The sequence below is a fragment of the Saimiri boliviensis genome, chromosome 18 (genome assembly GCF_048565385.1).
Source record: "Saimiri boliviensis isolate mSaiBol1 chromosome 18, mSaiBol1.pri, whole genome shotgun sequence".
NCBI classification, from domain to species: domain Eukaryota; kingdom Metazoa; phylum Chordata; class Mammalia; order Primates; family Cebidae; genus Saimiri; species Saimiri boliviensis.
In genome coordinates this window covers 47,803,372-47,830,187 of record NC_133466.1, presented here as the reverse complement: position 1 = coordinate 47,830,187, position 26,816 = coordinate 47,803,372, and the positions used below count along the sequence as shown (strand labels likewise).

At 45.0% G+C, this 26,816-nt stretch overlaps 1 protein-coding gene across 1 annotated transcript; it reads left to right on the top strand.

Moving 5' to 3' along the window:
- The first annotated feature begins 736 nt into the window (after window positions 1-736).
- On the top strand, window positions 737-26,816 carry LOC141582009 (uncharacterized). The gene is made up of 10 exons (XM_074389257.1): window positions 737-974; window positions 11,950-11,999; window positions 12,496-12,520; window positions 13,947-14,017; window positions 14,431-14,461; window positions 16,293-16,363; window positions 16,807-16,831; window positions 23,741-23,775; window positions 24,203-24,407; window positions 26,704-26,816. Exons 1-10 carry the CDS (start codon window positions 737-739, stop codon window positions 26,814-26,816), a joined length of 864 nt encoding a protein of 287 aa, XP_074245358.1.

Below are 26,816 nucleotides of genomic sequence, written 5' to 3'. Positions count from 1 at the left end.
GTATAGCTTGAGTTTCTTCTAGGAATATGCATTTGGTGGAAACTTATTTTCAATAAATTGGATTTGATAGCAGTGTAGGGATAAGTATTTATCCCACATTTTAAAACCCTGAGGCATTTGTGATTTTAAAATGTTTCTCACTAACCTCAGAAACCATCTCCTCATTACCCAGTCCTCCTATTCCTCTTTAATCCCTAGAAAATTCTTTGCTTTTGTTACATTTTGTTGTTTGTTGTTGTTGTTTTTGATGTTGTTGTTTGGCACCCAGTAAGCTTTCTGCTGCGTGATTCAAGGTTGAGATGAGCGTTAGCAACATTGAGGCTCTAAGAATTCATAGACAGCTGCCCAGCTTTCTCTGTGAGAAAGAGAGAGAGCAGGCTGTGGCCTAGCCTGAGCCTGCCAGGAAACATGATTTAGGGGAATAGAAGGAAGGAGTGAGGGCAGCAAAGCCATGAAGGTGGAGGGGAAACCAAGGTGCAACATCAGGAGAGTTGAGTTCTACACCATCACATGGGCATGACTGGAATGTTCAAGCCTCATCTGAAGGCGGAGATGGGCTGTGACTTCATGGCTGGCCTGAATATCGGCCATCATTCTAAAAGCAGGGACAGAGGAGCAGCTTTGTTTCTTGTCTTCTCCATGTTTCTGTGTGTTGATGGCAGGTTCCCCACCAACAATTAGTGAGACAGTGAACAGAGGTGTGTTCTTGAAATGGACAGCTTGGCCCAGAGACGACATGATCAGTCGGGACGAACTTGAGGGTCATGCCAGACACTTGAGGGTAGTTGCCTGGCTTGATCTCCCTGTGGTGGCACAAAGAGTAGCTTCTGGCATTCAGCTGACAGGTGGTCCTTGTGTAGCTAGACTCTTCTGCACAGCTGGGTTAGTGAGGATCAGCATCCCACCTTGTGCTACTCAAGAAAGGCTGTCCCAGTCCTGGAGCCTTTGTGTGTATGATCAGCAACAGACCCCATGTAACACACATGACTTGATGAAAAAGAGTGGAAAGACAAATACCACATGCTGATTAGGGATATTCTTGAAATGATAGGATCTTTGAGCATTTTCATATTTTGGTTTCACTTTTTACTTAGGATTAGTAAATACTATAGCACTATTATCTTATAAAAATTCTTGGAAAGGAAATATAAATAATCAAGTAAGCAAAAAAATAAATACCATAGCATATGTTGGCCTGATTATAATATTGTCTGTGAAGCAAGGTTGTTACTTATCAAGTACACAATCTTGTAGGTGGGTGATGGCCAGAGCAGCACCACCTGTGAGAGGACAGGACTTTGCAAGGGATGAAGAAGGGAGGGCAAGATGGCTCAGGTCAGATAGTCCTGAGAAGCTGCAGGGTAACATTGCCTGCCCTGGGTGGTGTGCCATGTTTGAGATGGACTGTTTTACCTTGTGGTGGCCTGGAGCTACAAACCCAAAGGCCCTGATTCCCTTTCTTTTCTGCTCCTGAAATTTGCCTGCCACCCTCTTCCCTCACCCAAATCATGCATGTCTCTGAATTGTCAACGAGCAATTCCTCCAAGTTGCTGATGGTCACTTTGCATCCTTCTAGGGCCTGCTCTTCAGCAGGAAGACACCTCCATGGACGCTGCAGAGGACCAGGTAAACTGGGATGTGACTGTCAGGCCACAGGATGTGTCTGAGTGAACAGTTGTTTTCTTGCCTTTACATTCTTGAATTTGGATTAGAAAATGTTATATAAGATATGAGAATTTTGCCATATAAACTGTAGATGACTTACAGAATTCCCTTGGTTCAGGGAGATTTCAGTGAGAGTCCCTACTTGACTGAGACTCGATTTAAGACAGTGGGAGAAAATGACAGCATCGACCACACACTGTGTGGTCACAAGCTTTTGCCTTAGCAAGTCTGTTTTCTTTTTGGGACACCAATCACTTAGTGTCCAAGCAATATTGTTGGAAAGAAACATCGTCCAAGAAACCTTGTCTTTAGCATGAGTTGGTGTGCTCTGTTCTTTGAGATTTTTTGAGTGCAGGAAAGTCAGGACACTGCATGGTCTGATGCTCATAACAATTTATTCTCTGTCATTACAGGAAGCTGTGGCACTGCAGCAAGCCGGTAAGTGTTGGGGAACCCCTGTCATAGTCGTGAGTAATCTAGATTAGGAATGTGGCACTCTGTCCCTGGCTTTCCTGCAGACAGGCAGGCTGATTTGAGCTTCCTGTTGTGAAAGTGGACGTAGGCAGCCATGGGAGAAATGATTTTTACCAGATAATGGACAACAGTCACATTCTGCAGTCCCTGGGTGCACCTGCGTTCTCTGAACGTGAGGTGGGATCCTGTGCATGGGACCGGCCCAGGTCTTTTGTGAATTCATGCAGAGCCATGGTCAGTGTGTCTCGGGGTGTGTGTTTTGGTTTCCATACATATAGATCCCCTGATTTTCTGGTGTTCGTGTTCTTTACAGGGATTTTATCAGCACCGTATTCTTACTATAGTCACAGAAAAAGGTCAACTTGGGAGCTTATGATGTTTGCAGTTGATTGCATGCAAAAGACACTTTAACCCAGAAAATGTTCTGTCCATGCCCAGGCCAATTCTCAAGGTGTACCAAAAGACCAGAATGGTGTGAGGATCCCTGCTTATTTTAATTTTTTCATTCCCAATTTCCTGCTGTGCTTGGTTTTCAAATAAACCTCATCCATTTACAGGGTTTCCTGTTTCCTCCTGTCACTGGAGTGGCTCACTCCAGCCTTTTCCATTCTTCTCAAGCCTTTTCCACCAAAGCCCTCAGAATGGATCATCTATGGTCCATCTCGAGCAGTGAGAGTGGGCCTGGCTCCTCTCTGTGTAGTTAGACTATGGTACAGCCTCATGCTATGGCCAGTTCTGGTGGGAATCTGAGAAGAGAGGGCCTGCAAGCAGGGTTAGGGTGAAATCACCCTAACTTTCTTCATTGAGGCCTTATACTGCCTATTGACGAATGTGGCCAAGAATAGAGAGTGTGCAGGATATGTGGAGGTTCAGCCTTTTGTCCCTCAGCCTAGTCCTGGTTGCTGTGTGCTCAGCTCAGGAACACAGCAAAGAGAAAAGACAGCCACGTGGTTTGTGCAGGGTCTGAGAGGCAGGGTGAGTACTTGCCTTCCTAGTAGGATGGACGGTGGTCATGCCTTGCAGGTTTAGAAAAGAAACATGACTGTGGAACTGCAGAGTCTCCATGAGGTCTCCGTTGCACCCACTCTAGAGAAATATTCTTGCTTTCCTCTGAAGGCCCTTGCAAACAACAAGGGAAAGCAGTGGGCTTTGGTTAAATATGAGTATCTGCAGAGCCAAAGTATAGCTTGAGTTTCTTCTAGGAATATCCATTTGGTGGAAATTTATTTTCTATAAATTGGATTTGATAGCTGTGTATGGATAAGTATTTATCCCACATTTTAAAACCCTGAGGCATTTGTGATTTTAAAATGTTTCTCACTAAAATCAGAAACAATCTCCTCATTACCCAGTTCTCCGATTCCTCTTTAATCCCTAGAAAACTCTCTGCTTTTATTACATTTTGTTGTTGTTGTTTTTGATGTTGTTGTTTGACACCCAGTGGGCTTTCTGCTGTGAGTGATTCAAGGTTGAGATCAGCATTAGCAACATTGAGGCTCTAAGAATTCATAGACAGCTGCCCAGCTTTCTCTGTGAGAAAGAGAGCGAGCAGGCTGTGGCCTAGCCTGAGCCTGCCAGGAAACATGATTTAGGGGAATAGAAGGAAGGAGTGAGGGCAGCAAAGCCATGAAGGTGGAGGGGAAACCAAGGTGCAACATCAGGAGAGTTGAGTTCTACACCATCACATGGGCATGACTGGAATGTTCAAGCCTCATCTGAAGGCGGAGATGGGCTGTGACTTCATGGCTGGCCTGAATATTGGCCATTATTCTAAAAGGAGGGACAGAGGAACAGCTTTGTTTCTTGTCTTCTCCCCGTTTCTGTGTGTAGATGGCAGGTTCCCCACTAACAATTAGTGAGACAGTGAACAGAAATGTGTTCTTGAAATGTACAGCTTGGCCCAGAGACAACACGATCAGCAGGAATGAACTTGAGGGTCATGCCAGACACTTGAGGGTAGTTGCCTGGCTTGATATCCCTGTGGTGGCACAAAGAGTAGCTTCTTGCAGTCAGCTGACAGGTGGTCCTTGTGTAGCTAGATCAGGTGTCCCCAAACTTTTTATACAGGGGGCCAGTTCACTGTCCCTCAGACCATTGGAGGGCCACCACATACTGTGCTCCTCTCACTGACCACCAATGAAAGAGGTGCCCCTTCTTGAAGTGTGGCGGGGGTCTGGATAAATGGCCTCAGGGGTCTGCATGCGGCCCGTGGGCCGTAGTTTGGGGACTCCTGAGCTAGATTCTTCTGCACAGCGGGGTTAGAGAGGATTAGCATCCCATTTTGTGCCACTCAAGAAAGGCTGTCCCAGTCCTGGATCCTGCATGAGTGTGATCAGCCACAGACCTTATGTAACACACATGACGTGATGAAAATAAAGAGTGGAAAGACAAATACCACATGCTGATTAGGGATATTCTTGAAATGATAGGATCATTGAGCATTTTCATATTTTGGTTTAACTTAGGATTAGTAAATACAATAGCACTATTATCTTATAAAAATTCTTAGGAAGTATAAATAAGTTAGTAAGTAAGTAAAAAATAAATAAATACTATAGCATATGTTGGCCAGAATGTATTATTGTCTGTGAAGCAAGGTTGTTCCTTATGAGTACATAATCTTGTAAGTGGGGTGATGGCCAGAGCAGCACCACTTGTGAATTGTGACAGGAAATGACTTTGCAAGGGATGAAGAAGGTAGGGCAAGATGGCTCAGGTCAGATAGTCCTGAGAAGCTGCAGGGAAACATTGCCTGCCCTGGGTGGTGTGCCATGTTTGAGATGGACTATTTCACATTGTGGTGGCCTGGAGCTAGAAACCCAAAGGCCCTGATTTTCTTTCTTTTCTGATCCTGTCATTTTTCTTCCACCCTCCTCCCTCACCCAAATCATGGCATGTCCCTTAATTGTCATTGAGCAATGCTGCCAAGTGGCTGATGGTCACTTTGCATCCTTCTAGGGCCTGCTCTTCAGCAGGAAGACACTTCCACGGACGCTGCAGAGGACGAGGTAAACTGGGATGTGATTGTCAGGCCACATGATGTGTCTGAGTGGAACAGTTGCTTTCTTGACTTTATCTTCTTGAATTTGGATTAGAGAATCTTATATAAGATATGAGAATTTTGCCATATAAACTGACTTAACAGAATTCCCTTGGTTGAGGGAGTTTTGAGTGAGAGTCTCTTCTTGAGTGAGACTTGATTTAAGACAGTGGGAGAAAATGACAGCATCAACCACACACTGTGTGGTCACAAGCTTTTTGCCTTAGCAATTTTTTTGGGGGGTAGGGACCAAAAAACGCTTAATATCCAAGCAACATTTTTGGAAAGAAACATCGTCCAAGAAACCTTGTCTTCAGCATGAGTGGTGTGCTCTGTTCTTCTTTTGGGTTTCTTTGAGTGCAGGGAAGTCAGGACACTGCCTGGTCTGATGCTTATAACAATTTATTTTCTGTCATTACAGGAAGCTGTGGCACTGCAGCAAGCCGGTAAGTGTTGGGGAACCCCTGTCATAGCGGTGAGTAATCCAGAAGATGAGGAATGTGGCACTCTTGTCACTGGCTTTTCTGTAGACAGGCAGGCTGAGTTGAGCTTCCTGTTGTGAAAGCGGATGTAGGCAGCCATGGGAGAAATGATTTTATGAGATAAGGAACAATGGTCACATTCTACAGTCTGTGGGTGCAAGTGCATTCTCTGAACATGGGATGGGATTCTGTGCATGGGACCGGCCCAGGTCTTTTGTGAATTCATGCAGTGCCATAGTCACTGTGTCTCGGGGTGTGTGTTTTGGTTTCCATACATACAGATCCCCACATTTTCTAGTATTCACGTTCTCCACAGGGATTTAATCAGCACTGTATTTTTACTATAGTCACAGGAAAAGGTCAACTCGGGAGCTTACGATGTGTGCTGTCGATTGCATACAAAAAACACTTTAATTAACCCAGAAAATGTTGCATCCATGCCCAGGCCAATTCTCAAGGTGTACTAAAAAACAGAATTATGTGAGAATCTTGGCTCATTTTCTTCATTCCCAGTTTCCTGCTGTGCTTCGTTTTCAAATAAACCTCATCCATTTACAGGCTTTCCTGTTTCCTCCTGTCACTGGAGTGGCTCACTCTAGCCATTTCCATTCTTCACAAGCCTTTTCCACCAAAGCCCTCAGAATTGATCATCCACAGCCCATCTTGAGCAGGGAGAGTGGACCGGGCCTTTTTTCTGTGTATTTAGACCCTGGTACATCCTCATGCTTTGGCCGGTTCTGGTGGGAAACTGAGGAGAGAGGAGCCTTGAAGCAGGGTAGGGTGAAATCACCCCAACTTTCTTCATTGAGTCCTTATACTACCCAACTGCTAAAATGGCCCAGAGTAGATAGTGCCAAGGTTATATGCAGTTCTGGTCTTTTCCCCATCCACCTAGTCCTGGTTGCTGTATGCTCAGCTCTAAGCTACAGCAATGTGAAAAGAGAACCACCTGGTTTGCACAAGATCTGAGAGCCCATATAAGCTCTTTTCCTCATAGCAGGTTGGAGGGTGGTCATGCATTGCAGTTTTTAGAAAAGGAACATGGCTGTGGAACCTCAGAGGCTCCATGAGACCCCTGTTGGACCCAGTCTTGACTTTTGATTGCCCCTGAAGGCCCTTGCAAAAAACAAGTGAAAGCAGTAGGTTTTGGATAAATATTAATATCAACTTAGCCAAGTATGACTTGAGTTTTTTTCTTGGAGTATGCATTTGGTGGAACCGTGGCATCAGTAGTTATTCCACATTTTAAACACTGAGGCTTTTGCCATTGTAAAATGTTTCATGTTAACCTCAGAAGCCATCTCCTCATAACCCAATTTCCCTATTCCTCTTTTATCTCTAGAATATCCTTTGCTTTTTTAAATTTTGTTTTATTGTTGTTGTTGTTATTGTTGAGTTTTGGTACACAATGGGCTTTCTACTGTGAGTCATTAAAGGTTGACATGAGAGTTAGCAATATTGGGGCTCTAAGAATTCATTGAGAGCCGCCCAGTGGGCTCTATCAGAGCAGGCTATGTCCTTGACCTGGGCCTGCCAAGAAACATGATTTGGAGGAATAGAAGGGAGGAGTGATGGCAGCAAAGCCATGAAGGTCGGGGGTGGGAAACCAAGGTGCAACATTAGGAGATTGAGTTCTACACCGTCATCTGGGCGTGGACGGAGTGTTCCAACCTCATCTGAAGGCCAGATTGAGCCCCGACTTCATTGCTGGCCTGAATGGTGGCCGTTTTCCTAAGAGCCTGTTAAGAGGAGCTACTTTTTTTCTTGTCTTCTCCATGTTTTTGTTTGTTGATGGCAGGGACACCACCAGAAATTAGTGAGAGACAGTGAACAGGAGTGAGTTCCTGAAATGTTCAACTTAGTCTAGAGAAGACATGATCAGCAGGGATGAACTTGAGGGTTAGGCCACACACTTGAGAGTAGTTGCCTGGTTTGATCTCCCTGTGGTGGCACAAAGAATAGTTTTTCGCAGTCACCTGACAGGTGGTCCTTGTGTAGCTAGGTTCTTTTGCACAGCTGAGTTAGAGAGGATCAGCGTCCCACCTTGTGCCACTCACGAAGGGCTGTCCCAGTCCTGGAGCCAGTGTGAGTATGATCAGCAATGGACCCCATGTGACACACATGAGGAGATGAAAGCAAAGAGTGGAAAGACAAATACCACATGCTAAGTCGGTGTTATCTTCAAATGATAGGATCACTGAATATTTTTGTATTTTGGTTTAACTTTTTACTGAGGGTTAAAAATACTATAGCACTGTTATCCTTTAAAATAAAAACTGTTAGAAAGGGAAAATAAATACTTACATACATACATACATACATACATACATACATACATACATTAGCTTATGTTTACCAGAATGCAATATTGTTTCTGAAGCAAGGTTGTTACTTATCAAGTACAAAATCTTGTAGATGGGGCCATGGCCAGAGCAGCACCGCTTGTGAATTGTGGGAGGAAATGACTTTGCAATGAAGAAGGGAGGGCAAGATGGCTCAGGTCGGATTAGAAAGGTGGAGCACTGAGAGGCCGCTGGGAAACATCGCCTGCCCTGGGTGGTGTGCCATGTTTGAGATGGAATGTTTCACATTGTGGTGGCCTGGAGCTACAAACCCAAGGCCCTGATTCCCTTTCTTTTCTGCTCCTGTCATTTTCCTGCCACCTTCCTCCTTCACCCACATCATGACATGGCCCTGAATCGTTAATGAGCATTTGCTGATGGTCACTTTGCATCCTCTAGGGCCTGCTCTTCAGCAGGAAGACACTTCCATGGATGCTGCAGAGAACGAGGTACAATGGGATGTGATTGTCAGGCCACAGGATGTGTCTTGAGTGAGACAGTTGCTTTCTTGACTTTATCTTCTCGAATTAGGATCAGAGAGTCTTATATAAGATACGAGAATTTTACTATGTCAATTGCAGATGAGTTAGGGAATTTTCTTGGTTGGGGGAGCTTTGGGCGAGAGTCTCTTCTTTACTGAGACTCGATTCAAGTCAGTGGGAGAAAATGACAGAATCAACCATGCACTGTGTGGTCACAGGTTTTTTGCCATAGCAGATATGCTTTCCTTTTTGGACTAAAATCATTTAGTGGCCAAGCAAAATGGTTGGAAGGAAACATGGTCCAAGAAAACCTTGTCTTTAGCATGAGTCGGTGTGCTCTGTTCTTCCTTTGGTTTTCTATTATTGTACACTATTTTCCATTTTGATTTTCATTGTCACCAATTACAGGAAAGTAAGGACACAGCATGGTCTGATGCTTGTAGCAATTTATTTTCTATCATTACAGGAAGCTGCAGGACTGCCACAAGCTGGTAAGTATCGGGGAACCAATGTCATACTGATGAGTCATCCAGAAGATGAGGAATGTGGCAGTGTCTCCCTGGCTTTCCTGAGTTGAGCTTCCTGTTGTGAATGAGAACTTGGGCAGTGGTGGGAGAAATGATTTTTCCAGATAAGAAACAATGACCACATTCTGAAGTCCCGGGAGCAACTGCATTCTGTGAAAGTGGGGTGGAGTCCTGTGCATGGGGCTGGCCCAGGTCTTTTGTGAATTCATGTGGTGCCATGGTCCCTGTGTCTTGGGTTGTGTGTGTTGGTTTTCATACATATAGATTCCCAGATTTACTAGTGTTCACATTCTCCACAGGAATTTTCATCACCATTGCAGTCTTACTATAGGCACAGGAAAAAATCAACTTGTAAGCTTACAATGTGTGCAATTGATTGCATGCAAAGGACACTTTAATTAACCTAAAAGAAGTTCTGTCAACACCCAGGCCAATTCTCAAAGTGTACCAAAAAGCAGAACCGTGCCAGGATCTCCGCTCATTTTATTTTATTTTTTTTCATTGTCAATTTCCTGCTTTACTTGGTTCTCAAATAAACCTCACCTGTTTACAGGCCTTCCTATTTCCTCCTGGCATTGCAGTGGCTCACTCTAGCCATTTCCATGCTTCACAAACCTTTTCTACCAAGTCCCTCAGAATTGATCATCCATGGCCCATCTTGAGCAGGGAGAGTGGGCCGGGGCTCCTTTCTGTGCATTTAGACCCTGGCACAGCCTCATGCTGTGGCCAGTTCTGGTGGGAAACTGAGAAGAGAGGAGCCTGCAAGCAGGGTTAGGGTGAAATCACCCCAACTTTATTTATTCAGGCATCGTAATGCCCATCAGCTAACATGTCTCAGAATAAATAGTGCCAGGTTATCTAGAGTTTCTGCCTTTTCTCCCTTAGCCTAGTTGTTGCTGTGTGTTCCGCTTAGAAACCCAGCAACAGGAAAAGGGAACCACATGGTTTACACAGGCTCTGAGAGGCCCGATGAGCACTTGCCTTCCTATCATGATGGAGGGTGGTCATGCATTGCAGGTGGTGAAAACAAACGCAGCTGTGAAACTCCAGAGGCTGCATTAGGTCCCCGTTGAACTCAATCTTCACAGTGGTTCTTGTTTGCCTCTCAAGGCCCTTGCAAAATACAAGGGAAAGCAGTGGGTTTTGGTTAAATGTGAATATCAACTGAGCCAAAGTACAGCTTGAGTTTTTCTCTTGGAGTATGCATTTCGTGGAAACTTACTGTGTATAAATCGAATTTCATTGCTGTATAGGTATCAGTACTTATCCCACAATTAAAAACACTGAGGCTTTTGTGATTTTAAAATGCTTATTGTTAACCTCAGAAGCCATCTCCTCATAACCCAATTCCCCTGAGTCCTCTTTAATCCCTAGAATAGCCTTAGCTTTTGTTTTTTGTTGTTGTTTCGTTATTGTTGTTGTTGTTTGGTACCCGGTGGGCTTTCTGCTGTGAGTGATTAACGGTTGAGATCAGAGTTAGCAACATTGTGGATGTATAATTCATAGACAGCTGCCCAGGTTGCTCTGTGACAGAGAGAGCAGGCTGTGGCCTTGGCCTGGGCCTGCCAAGATACATGATTTAGAGCAGGCGTCCCCAAACTACGGCCCTCGGGCCGCATGCAGCCCGCTGAGGCCATTTATCCGGCCCCCCGCCGCACTTCAGGAAGGGGCACCTCTTTCATTGGTGGTCAGTGAGAGGAGCACAGTATGTGGCGGCCCTCCAACGGTCTGAGGGACAGTGAACTGGCCCCCTGTGTAAAAAGTTTGGGGACACCTGATTTAGAGGAATAGAAGGAAGGCGTGAGGGCAGCAAAGCCATGAAGGTGAAGGGGAAGCCAAGGTGTAACACCAGGAGAGTGAGTTCTACACTATTACCTCGGCATCTCTGGAATGTTCAAGCCTTATCTAAAGGCGGACTTGAGCCCTGACTTCATGGCTGGCCTGAATGGTGGCCTTTTTCCTAAGAACTTGTTAAGAGGAGCTACTTTGTTTCTTGTCCTCTCCATGTTTCTGTGTGTTGATGGCAGGGGCACCACCAGAAATTACTGAGAGACAGTGAACAGGAGTGAGTTCCTGAAATGTTCAGCTTAGCTCAGGGAGGACATGATCAGCAGGGATAAACTTGAGGGTTAGGGCAGACACTTGAGAGTAGTTGCCTGGCTTGATCTCCCTTTGGTTGCACAAAGAATAGCTTTTGGCAGCCGCCTGACAGGTGGTCCTTTTGTAGCTAGATTTTTCACATCTGGGTTAGAGAGGATCAGCATCGCACCTTGTACCACTCATGAAGGGCTGTCCCAGTGCTGGAGCCAGTGTATGATCAGCAATAGACCCCATTTAACACACATAAGGTGATGAAAATAAAGAGTAGAAAGGCAAATACCATACGCTATATAGGGGTTTTCTTCAAATGATAGGATCATTGAATATTTTCATATTTTGGTTTAAGTTTTTACTAAGGGTTAATAAATACAATAGCACTGTTATCTCTTAAAATAAAAATTGTTAGAAAGGCAAAATAAATAAAAACAATAACATATGTTCACCAGAATGTAATATTTTATCTGAATCAAGATTGTTCCTTATCATGTAGAACATCTTGTAGATGGGGTCATAGTCAGGGTAGCACTACTTGTGAATTGTGGGAGGAAATGACTTTGGAAGGGGTGAAGAAGGAAGGGCAAGATGGCCAAGGTCTGATTAGAAAGGAGGAGCCCTGAGAAGCTGCGGGGAAACATAGCCTGCCCTGTGTGGTGTGCCATGTTTGAGATGGACTATTCCAGGTGGCCTGGAGCTACAAACCCAAAGGCCCTGTTTTCCTTTGTTTTCTGTTCCTGTCATTTTCCTGCCACCTTCCTCCTCTACTCACATTGTAGCAGGCCGCTGAGTTGTTAATGAGCAACACCACCAGGTACTGACAGTCACTTTGCATCCTTCTAGGGCCTGCTCTTCAGCAGGAGGACCCTTCCGTGGATACTGCAGAGGACAAGGTACAATGGGATATAAATGGCAGGCCACAGAATGTGTCTGAGTTAAACAATTGCTTTCTTGACTTTATTTTCTTGAATTAGCTTCAGAAAATGTTACATAAGATATGGGAATTTTCCCATATAAATTGTAGATGACTTACAGAATTTCCTTGGTTGGGGGAGTTTTGAGCGAGAGTCTTCTTGAGTGAAGCTCGATTCAAGACAGTGGGAGAAAATTACAGCATCAACCACACACTGTGTGGTCACAAGCTTTTTGCCTTAGCAGGTTTGTTTTCTTTTGGAGACTAAAATCACTTAATGGCCAAACAACCTGGTTGGAAGGAAACATCGTCCAAGAAAATCTTGTCTTTAGCATGAGTCAGTGTGCTCTGTTCTTCCTTTGGGTTTCATTGGTTCAACACTGGTTTCCGTCTCGTTTTTTAATGTCACCAAGTGCAGGAAAGTCAGGGCACAGCATGGTCTGATGCTCACAGCAATTTATTTTCTGTCATTACAGGAAGCTGCAGGACTGCAGCAAGCAGGTAAGTATTGTATCAATATGCTGGGATTACAGTCATTAGCCACCTTATCCTACCTTCTGTGTGTGTGTGTGTTTTAAGTTGTGAGATACATGTGTGGAAAGAGCTGGTTTATTACATAAGTATAAATGTGTCATGGTTGTTTGTTGTACCTATCAACCCATCATTGAGGTTTTCAGCCTCGCATGCACTAGGTATTTGTACTAATGATCTTTTCCCTCTTGCCTTCACTCCCAGGGATTACTTTTTTGCTAGGAAAATACCTTTGCTTTTCAGAATGATTACCCTTTTTACCCTGCTTTTGTTAGAGAATTTCTCTGGTTGAAACTCCTAACAGAAAACAGGTTTTAGGCAGTTTTGTATAAAAATCACTGAGTTTGGTAAGGAATCATACCATCTTTCTGTAGTGTTTTCATGAAATGTGTTGCTTACATGAAAGAGGGTGGTGTGCATCAGGTTCAGGAGGTGTGGAGGAGAGAGTCTATGTGCAGTGATTGTGAATGTCCTTGGGAATTTTTATGCATGTTCAAAGTACAACACAAGTATTAATTTTTAAAATAGTTGATGTATGCACACTTTACGTACATCAACCCATTCATTCTCTACCACAGCTGTAGCTTAAGGTAAGTTCCTCAGATACAGTTTGTACAGAGATAAATTTTCCAAACTCATGGCCTTCTCAATAGAGGAGGGAAGTGCAAAATCAGGAATAGATGGAAGGTTGATGCTATGGGCTACTATACTGCATTCATCACACAGCCCTTGCGTAACTCATCACCCTAGCAGTGACTTTGAGAACCTAGGTGTGCATGTGGAAGGACAATAGCCTATAGAAATTCTAAGCACTCTCTATCATTATGGGATGGTCTTAATGGTCACATAACCCAGGATTAGAATAGGTAAACTTTACAGTGGACTTTCCTGTGGTTAGAAATGTGAAACACACATGGAGAGGTTACAAGCTTTTGCTGCTGTGATTGGGTTAGTCCTCAGCTCCTGTTTAAAAGCAGAGAACAGGCTGGGTGTGGTGGCTCATGCCTGTAATTCTAGCACTTTGGTAGGCTGAGGTGGATTAATTACTTGAGGTCAGGTGTTTGAGACCAGCCTGGCTATCATGGTGAAACACCGTCTCTACTGAAAACACAAAAATTAACTGTGTGTGGTGGTGGGTGTCAGTAATCCCAGCTAGTTAGGGGACTGTGGCAGGAGAATCGCTTGATCCTGGGAGATGGAGGTTGCAGTGAGCCTAGGTCATTGCCACTGCAGTCCAGCCTGAGCAACAGAGTGAGATGAGGAGGATGGGTCTACAGCTCCGTCTGCTGTAATTCACCTTCATCATAAGCCAGCCTCATGTCCACACCACCCAATACAACCCAAGGGATTTCCTCAGTAGAATACGTGTGGTGACACTTGCCCTATTGTCTCCTAGATCAACAAGAGTATCCTGCAGCAGCATGTCCCCGTAGGGAACAATTACAGAGATTCCTCTCGCTTGTCACAGTAAGTTCTTCATTTGTCTGAAAGGGAATTTTATTTTCCTACGTTTCTTTTTATTTTACTTGAATAAAGACATGAGAATCTTACGATGTACATTATAGATGACTTAGTGAATTTCTAGGTAGGAAAATGTAAAATGAGAATTCATATAAACTATGTCAGCAAGCATTTTCCTCAGGAGAAAATCTTTCTTGAAAATTATGAATTTACACCCAAAATAAACTTTAAAATCCTGCCCAAAAAGCTGGTGTCTTTCTACAAGTGTTTTCTAGGCTTTATGTTTGGGGCTGTAGCTTCCACCACAATTTTCCATCTGGTTTTCTAATAGCACCTGTTAGGAACAGTTAGGAAAAAGACCTGTGTACACAGGACACAGCATCATCTTACCCTCAGTGTTTTTCTTTCTCTTAATACAGGAAGAGTCATTTTCACTTGGCAAGTGGAGCTGTACGTATTCTGGGATCACCGTTTTGCTTAGGAAAAACCTTAACGTTGAGAAAGGTGACACTTTCTTGCCTGTGTTTTCTGGAGAGGCACTGTCATTGGAGCTTCCTTTTGGAAAACACGATTTGGGCAGAAATTGAGAATGTACTGATGAGTGGTGGCTCTCCTCCATAGTTCCTGTTAGCTGTAGTGTCATTTTTATGAAATAGAACGGGATGCCTCAAGATGGGGGTTATAAGGTGAGAGTCCGTGTATAGTGATTGTGAATGTCTTTGGGAGTGTGTATACATTTCTCCAGAAAGCATGTTTCCATGTGCAACACAAAGGTGAATGTTGTAAACAAAAATTTCATCACCACTGCACATCTTATGTAAATCAGCCCATATATCCTCCACCACATCTGTAGCTGGAGGTAAGTTCAGTATCTCCAGTCATCAGATGGAGATGGTGCAGAGATGAGATTGCCAAGCTCTTTATCTCTTCAGTGGAAGAGGCAGAGGTGAACTCAGCAGTGGGTGGAAGGTTCATGCCATGGGCTACTACTACGAAGTAATCACATAGTTCTGGTATAATCTGTCATTATGTGTGAGAGTTTTAGCACCTAGGTGTGCATATGGAAGTTTGATAGCCTTTAGAAATCCCAATCAGTGTAGGAATAGGTACATTTTACAGTGGACTTTGGTGTGGTCAGAAGTGGAAAACAGACATTGAGAGGTCAGGATTTTGGCTGCAGTGCTGGATTATTTTCTCAGCTCCTGGTCAAAAGCAGAAAATAGTCAGACATATTATGTTATTTAATGAGATAATCACCACAAGCCCTACATATGCTGCAGTTCAGCACACACGTCCACGACACAGCACCAAATAAGAACTGAAGGAAAGTCCAGGTGCAGTGGCTCACACTTGTAATCCTAGCACTTTGGGAGGCTGAGGCAGGTGGATCATGAGGTCAGGAGTTCGAGACCAGCCTGGCCAATATAGTGAAACCTGGTCTCTAAAAATAGAAAAAGTAGCCATGTGTGGTGGCATGTGCCTGTAGTCCCAATGACTCAGGGAGGCAGAGGTTGCAGGGAGCCAAGATTGCAACACTGCACTCCAGCCCAGGTGACAGAGCAAGACTCCATCTCAAAAAATAATTGAAGGAAAAACTTGGGTGTTATCCTGGTACTCATCTCTGCTGGAATCTTCTGCACAGCTGGGTTGGAGAGGGTCAGAACTCCCACCTGCTGCCCCCCATGATGCACTGTCCCAGTGCTGGAGTCAGTGCCAGCAAGATCATGGTAGGATAATTGAGTATTTTCAAGTCTTGATCTAGTCTTCTTTAAAACAAAAGTTTAGTGAATACATAGAATATTTTGGCTGGAAATAAGTCTCCTCTTTGAAGAAAGGTTGCTTTTTATCTAGTATAAAATGATCTAAGAGGGACACAGCAGTAGCACATGTGGATCCTGAGGAGGAAATGACCTTGAGGGGATCACAAAGGGAGGGCAATTTAGCTCAGGTCAGTTTAGGAAGGAAGAGCCCTGAAATGCTGCAGGGAAGCACGGCCTGCCCTGTGTGGTGTGCCCTGCTTGAGATGGGCTATCTCACGTTGAGGAGCTTGCTTTAGCTAGAGGACCAAGGCTTCATTGTCCACGGCTCTTCTCATGATCCAATTTGCCTGCCTTTACCACCAAGCAGGATGGGCCAGCAGCAGCTCAGCCTGTGCTGTTAACTCAGCTTCACCACACATGGCAGGCCATGCTTCCCTGCAGCACCCTCTTCACAGCACCCAAGGCCACCAGAGTGGCTCCTTCAGTGGAACCAATGTGTTGATTGTTACTCTGTTTTCTAGTTGCAGAATTATTTCCAACAGTAAGCCTTCCTGGGATAAACTCGGTAGAACAACTTGTAGCCATTTACAAGGTAAAGTCTTCTTTCTTTGAAATGGGTATTTTATTGTTCATTTTAATTAGAATATGGTAATCTTACACCATACATTATAGATGACCCTTTCTTGGTGGGATAATGCAAAGTGAGTTTTTTTCCAACTAAGTACTGATTCAAGATGGCATCCATAAGTTGACAGCTCCTTACAAACTGTGTGGCAGGAAGCATATTTTTTCAGGCAAAATACTTTTTATTTAAAAAAGTGAATTTGCATGAAAATAAGGTGGAAACATCATGGCATCATGGACAAAAACATTGTGCCTTTCCACAAACATCTCCTAGGCATTGGAGCTATTGTCTCCACCAATATTTCCTACCTGGTTTTGTAATGTCCCCAAGTGAAGACAAAACCTTTGCACACAAGACACAGCATGCCTGACCCTCAGAGTGTTTTGTTTTTGCTTTTTTCCTAAATACAGGGGAACTCGTCTTTATCGGTTGATGGTATGTATTCTGGGGTCACCCCTTTGCTAAAGAAAAATCTTAGTGTTGACAAAGGTGGTACTTTCTAGTCTACATTTGCTGGAAAACAAATCTGGTTGGAGCTTCCTGCTGGAAATGAGATGTGAGCAGTTTGGTGTAAAAAAGATGGAGGGTCCATTAAAGAACTTGAGATGATCTCTAGTTTCTGGAAGCAGCAGCATCATTTAGATGGAATAGGATGGTGTGCATCACGGTTAGGAGATTTAAGGGAGAGGGTCTCCATGGAGTGATTGTGGATGTCTTTGAGAGTGTGTGTGCTTTTGCCCAGAAAACATGTGCAATGCACAACACAAAGATTAACGTTCTAAAAACAAATTTCATCACCACTGCACTTTTCATAAATGAGCCCCTTCATCCTCTACCACAGCTGAATGTGAAGAGTAGTTGTATATTTCCATCCTCAGAGATGATGCAGTGGTGAACAATTTATGTTCTTATCTCCTCAATGGAACAGACAGTTGTGAACTCAGGAGTGGGGGAGAAGATGATGCTATGTTCTACTGCACTGGAATCATCATCATGCCCTGGTATTCTTTGTTACTATGCCAGGGAGTCCTAGCATCTCTGGGTGCACGTGAAAGCATGAAAATGTATAGAAATCCCAAACACTGTCTATTGTTGTTAGATAGTCTCAATGGTTGTGTAACTCAGTGTTGGAGTAGGTATATTGTACAGTCAGCTGTGGTGTGCTTTAGCATAATTCCTCACTATGCCAAGTTGTTCCAGCACTTCTATCTGCATGCAGAAGAATGCAAACCTATTCAGATCCCAGAAATGATCATTATTGGATGGTCTGAATGGTCAAGTTGCCCAGGGTTTGTTTGAGTAGGTACATTGTACAGTGGGCTTTAGTGTGATTGTCAATGTAAAACATACAGAGTTCAGAGGCTTTTGGCCTACAGTGGTGGAGTCATTCCTCAGCTCCTTTTCAAAATCTGAGAACAGTTAGTGACATATTCTATCATATTTAAAGAGATAACAACTGCAAGCCTTAGAAATTCAGTAGAACCCAATCCCAAGACATAGTATATTTTAAAACCTTAAGGATCAAGTTGGGTGTTAGCCTGGTCCCATTTTCCTGGCTGGAATCACATGCAGAGCTGGGTTGGAGAGGATCAATGCCCCTCCTCTGCACTGCTCACCTGACGGACTGTCTCAGTGCTGGAGTCAATGTGAGCATGAGCAGCAGTGAACTCCATGATGCACACACATTGTGTTGAAAAGGAAAAGTGGAAGAACAAATATCACATGCTAAGTAGGGGTCATCTTTAAATGATAGGATAGTTGAGTGTTTTCAAGTCTTGTTTTAATTGCCTAATAACAAAAAGTTAGTTAATAAAATCTTGGCTAGAATTAAATCTCCTCTTTCAAGAAAGGTTGCTTCGTATTCGGTGCAAAATCTTCTAAAGGAGATGATATACAGAGCAGCAGCACATACCGATTCTGAGGAGGAAATGACTTGGGCAGGAATCAATAAGAGGATGTGAGCTCAGGTGAGACTAGGAAAGAGGAGCCCTAAGAAGGGGCCAGGGACACAGCCTGCACTGTGTGGTGTGCTGATTGAGAGTGGCTAGTCCATGTTTACGAGGTGGCCTGGAGCTAGAAACCAAAGGCCCTGATTCCCTTTCTTCCCTATTTCTCTCCTGTGCCTGCTTCTCTTCTCCCACATCCACCTCTAGACACTGCTTTAAATGTGTCCCAGAGATTCTGGTATATTGTGTCTTTGTTCTTATTGGTTTCAAAGAACATCTTTATTTCTGCCTTCATTTCATTATTTATCCAGTAGTCATTCAGAAGCAGGTTGTTTAGTTTCCATGATGTGTGGTTTTGAGTGAGTTTCTTAATCTTCAGTTCTAATTTGATTGCACTGTTGTCTGAGAGACTGTTTGTTATGATTTCCATTCTTATACATTGACTGAGGAGTGATTTATTTCCAAATACCTGGTGAATTTTAGAGTAGGTGTGATATGCTGCTGAGAAAAATGTATATTCTGTGGATTTGAGGTGGATAGTTCTGTAGATGTCTATTAGGTCTGCTTGGTCCAGATCTGAGTTCAAGTCCTGGATATCCTTGTTAATTTTCTGTCTTGTTGATCTGTTTTTTTTTTTTTTTTTTTTTAATTTTTTTTTTATTGCATTTTAGGTTTTGGGGTACATGTGATGAACATGCAAGATTGTTGCATAGGTACACACATGGCAGTGTGCTTTGCTGCCTTCCGTCCCCTCACCTGTATCTGTCATTTCTCCCCATGCTATCTCTTCCCACCTCCCCACCCCCCGCCCCTCCCCCATTTCCCCCCAACAGACCCCAGTGTGTAGTGCTCCCCTCCCTGTGTCCATGTGTTCTCATTGTTCAACACCCGCCTATGAGCGAGAATATACGGTGTTTGATTTTCTGCTCTTGTGTCAGTTTGCTGAGAATGATGGTTTCCAGGTTCATCCATGTCCCTATAAAGGACGTGAACTCATCGTTTTTGATGGCTGCATAATATTCCATGGTGTATATGTACCACATTTTCCCTATCCAGTCTATCATCGTTGGGCATTTGGGTTGGTTCCAGGTCTTTGCTATTGTAAACAGTGCTGCAATGAACATTCGTGTGCACGTGTCCTTGTAGTAGAATGATTTATAATCCTTTGGATATATACCCAGTAATGGGATTGCTGGGTCAAATGGGATTTCTATTTTTAGGTCCTTGAGGAATCGCCACACTGTCTTCCACAATGGTTGAATTAATTTACATTCCCACCAACAGTGTAAAAGTGTTCCTATTTCTCCACATCCTCTCCAGCATCTGTTGTTTCCCGATTTTTTAATGATCGCCATTCTAACTGGTGTGAGATGGTATCTCAATGTGGTTTTGATTTGCATTGTTGATCTGTTTAATATTGACAGTGGAGTGTTTAAGTCTCCCACTAGTATTGTGTGGGAGTCTAAGCTTCTTTGTAGGTCATTAAGAACTTGCTTTATGTGTATGGGTGCTCCTGTGTTGGATGTATATATATTTGGGATGGTTAGCTCTTCTTGTTGTGTTGATCCCTTTACCATTATGTAATGCCCTTCTTTGTCTCTTATAGTCTGTTTTATCAGAGACTAGGTTTGCAACCCCTGTTTTTATTGTCTTTTTAAATTTTGTTCTCCATTTGCTTGGTAAGTCTTCCTCCATCCCTCCATTTTGAGCCTATGTGTGATTTTGCATGTGAGATGGGTCTCCTGAATATAGCACAACAATGGGTCTTGATTCTTTATCCAATTTGCTAGTCTGTGTCTTTTGATTGGGGCATTTAGCCCATTTATGTTTAAGGTTAACATTGTTAACGTGTAAATTTGATCCTGCCATTTTGATACTAGCTGATTTTTTTGCTCGTTAGTTGATGAGATTTTTTCCATTGTGTTGATGGTCTTTACCAGTTGGTATGTTTTTGCAGTCACTGGCACTGTGTGTGCCAGTCACAGGAGTTCTTGTAAGGCAGTCCTGGTGGTCATGAAATACCTCAGCAGTTGCATAATGTGGTTGAATATATTTGTAATTTTTGCCTTTATCTTGATTATATGCATCAGTTCACCATCATCACCTGGGCTCAACCGGGATGTTCATATTTTGACTTAGGGAGAACGAGTTGAACTTTGACTTCAAAGCTGGATTTAGCACTGTCTGGCAGTCTTCCTAAGACCCTGGACAGAGGTGCTACATTCTTTTTTCTTGTCTTCTCTATTTTTCTTTATGTTGATGGCAATGGCACCACCAGAAATTAATGAAAGGCAGAGAACAGGAGTGAGTTCCTGAAATATCTGACTTGGCCCAGAGAGAATATGATCAGCAGGGTTGGACTTCATGGTCAGGCCAGACACAGAGTAGTTCCCAGGCCTGATCTCCCTGTGGCTGGGACAGAGAGCAGCTCTTACTTTTCACCTGCTTCTGGGAGTCACCTGACAGCCAGTCCCTGTGTAGTTGCTGTTGACCAAGTGTGGTTTGGCCCAGAATCATGTGTGACTGAATAGAGTGTTAGCTTTCAGGCAGGGAACCTGCCCACCCTAGTTGCAGGGGAAGTGAGAAGGGACCCCGCTTCAGTGCAGGGTGAGCTCAGCAAAGGGAGAGATGCTGCTCCAGAGTCCAGATGGTCCTTGCAGCTCTCCTGTGTGACCTATAATATATCAGTTTGCCTGTTTCTCTGAGATAGCCTTGGAATTATTAGTCCCAAAATTTGTTTGGTTTTACTCATGTGTGGATGAATCCTGGCCATGACTAGTCACTGAGAGGGCAGGGACTATGTCCTCATCATGCCTTCTCATTCCAGAGCTCAGCCCTGGGCAGCCGATCTTGGCCTCCAGTAATGTTCCAATGCTTACAGCTCGTTTGCTGAGATCCAGCACAAGTGTGAAAAAGTGTCCTGTTCATATTCTGCAGTCTGTTCTTTCTCATGGTAATCAAGAAACCTGAGTGGGTTCTGATCCAAGGCTACAGGAGAATAGGGTTGTCTCTGAAGTCAACGAAGTATCCTCCTCATCTCTATTCTGGCTGCTTTGGTTCAGGTTTTCCCCTTGAAGAAGATGCCCTTTTTTCTGTTTATGAGTTCTCCTTTGGTGGACCAGGCTTTTTATTTTTGTTGTGGCCTCCCTGCGCTACACAGGGGTCCTGGAGCTTGTTCGTGTGCCCTTGAAGTACCCATCCATGAATGATCATATTAGAGCAGCAACCACTCTGCCAGGAATCACTGGGGGGAGAGTCCTGTCTTCCTCATCTTTGGGTTTAGACCTGTGCATTCCAGTGTGGTCCTCAGTGGCATATGTGCCCATTCATATTTAAATAAATGAAAAAAATTGTAATCTTCTCACAAGAGCCATGCTACAATGACTAGTTGCCAAATGTCTACTCTTAAGAGAGCATCGCCATTCTCCCACAATCATTTGGGAAGCAGCTGCTGAGTCTAACCCAGGATCTGTTCACTGCACTCACCTTACTCAGTGCCTGTGCATCAAGGCTGGAATCTCAGGGTTCTCAGATTGGAAGTAAGAGATGCTATGAGCCAGTGTCAGTGAACAGTTGAAAGAGATTATTTCATGTCCTGTGTCTCATCTGAAGGCTCACAAGTGTGAGCAGTGCCTTCATAAAGGCCCCCAAGTTCACAGAGCCCAGGGACAATCACAGTGGACAGAGCAGCAGTGCTGATGTTTGTGTGTCTGTACATGGGCTCATGAATCTATCCAGGAGGAAACAGACTTATCAGGGAGGGACCAACACTCCAGGGTTGAACAGTGAGAGAGAGTTCTTGGGGACAGTTGGGTTACACTTGTTTTGAAGCCTAGGATGGGATCTCTGAAGTCAATAAGCATAAAAGGAAAATAGGCGGAGAATTCTGACTTAGTTTGTTTCGTATCTTAATGAGAAAGCCGTAGGAGTTTTGTTCTCATGCGCTTTGTGAATAGAGAACAGAAGATTAGTATGCAGATGTAAAGTTGAGTGTGGGGTGGGACACAGCCCCTCGCAGGCGCTATGTGATTCTGAAGACAACGTCCTTCATACATGTGCCAGGTGAAAGGAGTCTACTCTCTTTCTCTACATTCTCGGAACCTGCACCAACACCTTCCTGTACTGTCCTCACCATCTGCTCCTGCTCTAAGGGTGCTTCCTGGGTTGGATGGCAAAGAGAATCTTTCCTCTGGGATTCCTACGTGTGCCCCTGTGGTCCTGAGGGCAAAACACATGACTGAGCACATTTTTGGCTTCCACTCCTCACCCAGTCTTATCCAATTCCAAATCCTTGGGCTTTGAATGAAAACGGAATTGGTTTTCACTTGAGAGGCCTGAGGCCAGCTTTTGCTCAAGGCCCTCAGTGGCTGGCAGGAATCCTAGGGGCTTTGTGTGGAGGGGTTGCTGTGTTTCTGTAGACAGTGGCTCTCCCTCTTCCTGTAGCCTAGTCCCTGGACTAAACTGGGCTCAGGATGAAACTGCTGGGCAGCTGGCATAGGGGTCACTTGTCTTGTCACATTCTCCTCTCTGGCCCACATTCTTGACCTGCTTCCCACACTCCAGTCAGACCCAGCTTGTTCTCTGTGTCAGACCTGCCAGGTACCTTCCCTACTGGTCTTTGCATAGCTCAGGCAAACCCTGAGAGGGCCTCTCATTTATGTGCTGACAACTGCTGGCCTCACCTGCAGATTAAGGCAACTGGGCAAGAGGCTTTACCTCAAATTCTGGTCCATTGTTTCCAAGTGTTCAGAAGATACTGGGATTCTTTTGAGGGATGAATATTTTCCAAGTCTTTAAGGCCATTCCAGACATGGAACGGCCACTCTACCACTCTAACTGTGACATCAGACATCATCACCTTCCACAGGCCCCAGCACAACCCCAGGCCGATGGCAGGTGCTGCTGACCCAGGGTGCGATCCACAGGTTTATTGGAGGGCCTGACAATGCAGCCTTGACCTTCATTCTGATGTCTTGTCTTGGAGAGCAGTAGGACTGGTGGAGGTTGACAGAGAGAAAGGCAATGGGATTGATGAGGAGAACAGAAACAGGCCCTACAGGCGGAGGAGGAGGGAATTCCACATTTTACACAACATTGTGAAGAGGGTGGCTGCCTCTTGGAGGAACAGAATGACATGGTTTCCCCTCCTTTTCCTCAGTTATGGAATGTGAGGGCTAGAAAAGTATGTGGGAAGTCAGTGGTCCCTCCCTCATAGCACAGAGGAAATGCAGGCTGTGGAGAAGGCTCTAGAAATGACCATGTCAGAACCTTTGGGGTTGGCTCCACAGCTCCAAGACAGTGGGGTCTCAGTGGTTCTCCCAACTCTAAGTCTCACCTTTCCTTCTTATGGCTCCTCATCACTGCTGCTTCTCTGGACACTCTGATACTTGCTTCACAGAACTGATAGACTCCATTGCAGGCAGCCATCAGCAGGTAATTTATCTCTTTTTTATATCTTCTTCCTCTCTTACCCTCTTTCTGACTCGCGACCTCCTTTTTTTTTTTTTTTTTAGCTCTGGTCCTTTTCCTCTTTCCCTGTCATGTGATTATTCTCCTGAAGGCCTTGGTTTGATCCACAGTTGAGGTCCTTGGGTCTTCAGTGTTGATAAAATCCCTCTCCAACCCTCCTGCCCACTGCCTTGGCATTGTTCTGTTTACTGACCCCCAGGTTGCAGCTTTGAATCTTGCTGAACAACCCTACAGGGTCCAGGGAGGGAGCCAGGCTGGGGATCAGAAGACCTGGACCCCACCCTGCTGGAGGACCCCCCCCCCAGTGACATCTGAATCTGCTCTGGACACTTCCTTCACAGTGTCCTGCACAGGTATCTGTGGACATGCGCAATTGTTCTCTTTCTCCCAGGTGGGAGAAAGTTCTAAACCTGCAAGAAGAGCAACAATGAATCTGGAGGAAAATGAAAGTGGAGAGTTCAGCCTGCAGGATGATGAGGAGGAAGGAGACAAGTGCCTGTGTTTTTCATGGCCATGCTCACTTTCTTGTTTCATCGGGAAAACCAGGAAGCCCAGGAAGAGCACCAGATCGTGTGCCCAGAACATTTTGGACATTTGTAAAATAAGTTAGAAACCTCTGAAGGCAAGTAAAGGATGCCCTGGGAACATCCTCCAGGAACAGGTACCCACTCCATAGGGAACGTCCTCCAGGAACAGGTACCCACACCATAGGGAACGTCCTCCAGGAACAGGTACCCACTCCATAGGGAACGTCCTCCAGGAACAGGTACCCACTCCATAGGGAACGTCCTCCAGGAACAGGTACCCACTCCATAGGGAACATCCTCCAGGAACAGGTACCCACTCCATAGGGAACGTCCTCCAGGAACAGGTACCCACTCCATAGGGAACGTCCTCCAGGAACAGGTACCCACTCCATAGGGAACGTCCTCCAGGAACAGGTACCCACTCCATAGGGAACGTCCTCCAGGAACAGGTACCCACTCCATAGGGAACATCCTCCAGGAACAGGTACCCACTCCATAGGGAACGTCCTCCAGGAACAGGTACCCACTCCACAGGGAACGTCCTCCAGGAACAGGTACCCACTCCATAGGGAACGTCCTCCAGGAACAGGTACCCACTCCATAGGGAACGTCCTCCAGGAACAGGTACCCACTCCACAGGGAACGTCCTCCAGGAACAGGTACCCACTCCATAGGGAACGTCCTCCAGGAACAGGTACCCACTCCATAGGGAACGTCCTCCAGGAACAGGTACCCACTCCATAGGGAACGTCCTCCAGGAACAGGTACCCACTCCATAGGGAACGTCCTCCAGGAACAGGTACCCACTCCATAGCATCAGCCTGCTGGGCTTAGCCCTCCACAGGCTGCTTAGTGAGGGAGATGCTGAGGTGCTGGTGGGGCCACCATGTGTGGGATTCTGAGGGCTGTGCACTGTGTTATTTGTCTGCAGTGACACTTAAACTCACCAGCATCTCATTTGGGGGGACCCAGCTCTGTCCTCGCAGCCCCTTGAAGCCAATAGGGAGCATCACTAGTTCATTCTGAGGAGATAGTAGGGTTGACCATGAATATCCCTGGTTCAGACCTCCTGGGAAAGGTGTGAGAGGAGTGGAGGCACTCCCAGGCTCCTTGTCACACAAGCAAGCAGCCCACCCAGCCCAGTATTGCAGGCCAGCAGGCACTCAGTAGGCCCTGGCATGAAGCAGTGAACATGGTAAAATCCAAGAGACATTGAGATATGATCAGTCCCAGGAGTCCTTCAGCTTCTGTGGAGCCCTAGGGGCCTGGGGTGACCTCATTGCTTTCTTTTTCAAGATGAGGTGGGAGGCTTCGATATGTAGAGAGCAGGGGTTTGAGCACTGACATTTCTGTATCTGTGTCAGATACCAGCAAAGCAAAGCCCTGAAGACATTTCAGGGCCATGCTCACTTGGGAGGGGTTGAGGGAGGGATTCAGGGAGCCTTTGTTTTTAAAATACATTTTCCAATCTTGAAATAAGGTACACATATGAATGTGTGTTTGTGTGTATATATATACTGTTTTTTACTCTTTCAAATGGATGTCTTCTGTAACCCTTTTATGCTAGAATATGCTAAAGTGAGAAATTTATGTCTTAACAAAGTATCACGATTTTAAAAATGACAATGCAGGCTGGGTGCAGTGGCTTACGCCTGTAATCCCAGCACTTTGGGAGGCTGAGGCAAGCAAATCACAGGGTCAAGAGATCAAGGCCAGCCTGCCCAACATGGTGAACCTCAGAGGTGGAGGTGGTAGTGAGCCAAGATGATGCCACTGTACTCCAGCTTGGTCAGACTGAGACTGTCTCAAAAAAAAAATTACAATACAAAGACAGGTCTGCTGGGAATGTTAGAAAGACCAGGTCTTACTAGGCAGTAACAGTGATGTACTCCAGGAAGCTATGCATATTTGATGTGTAGCTCTTCCGTCTGGATGGCACAGAGGATCTGGGTGACAAGGCAGGGTGACCCCTCCACCCTGTGTCATGAGACCTGCTCCTTCTAGGGTTCAGAGGCATGAGACTATGCATGTTGATCCTGGAGTCCTTGAAATTCCCCCATTTCTCTGTCTATTTTACTCTTTGGGGAACCAGCCCCCTGAAGGTGCCCATGTGCGTGCCCAAGTTCAGTTCTTCCTCCATGACACTTAAAAACACTCTCTGTGGACAGGTAACCCCTCATAAGAGAGCAGCACAGAGGGCTCAGTGCCTTGGCATCTGAGTAGATCTGACTGTGGGGAGCTCAGGGGCCCAAGGTCACCTTGCAGGGCCTGAGAAGCTCTCTGAGACCTGCACAGCCATCCTAGGGAGCCCTTTCTCCCTCCACCTCTGTGCCTCCCCAGTAACCCTTGCATCTCTGTGTTGCAGATTCCTCGAACACCAGGAAGAGCCCTGTTGAGATGTCAGCATCGTTCAGACTTGATGTGGATTCTGATGATTTGAAATCTGTTACTCTGAAAACTTTTATAATCTTTGCTTAG

Excerpts from the sequence above, each read along its gene's own strand:
- LOC141582009 (XM_074389257.1), top strand. The coding sequence starts at position 737 with ATGATCAGTCGGGACGAACTTGAGGGTCATGCCAGACACTTGAGGGTA. Across the intron at positions 14,018-14,430 it reads GATTCCTCTCGCTTGTCACA|GAAGAGTCATTTTCACTTGG; the intron begins GTAAGTTCTTCA and ends CTCTTAATACAG. Across the intron at positions 16,364-16,806 it reads AACTTGTAGCCATTTACAAG|GGGAACTCGTCTTTATCGGT; the intron begins GTAAAGTCTTCT and ends TCCTAAATACAG.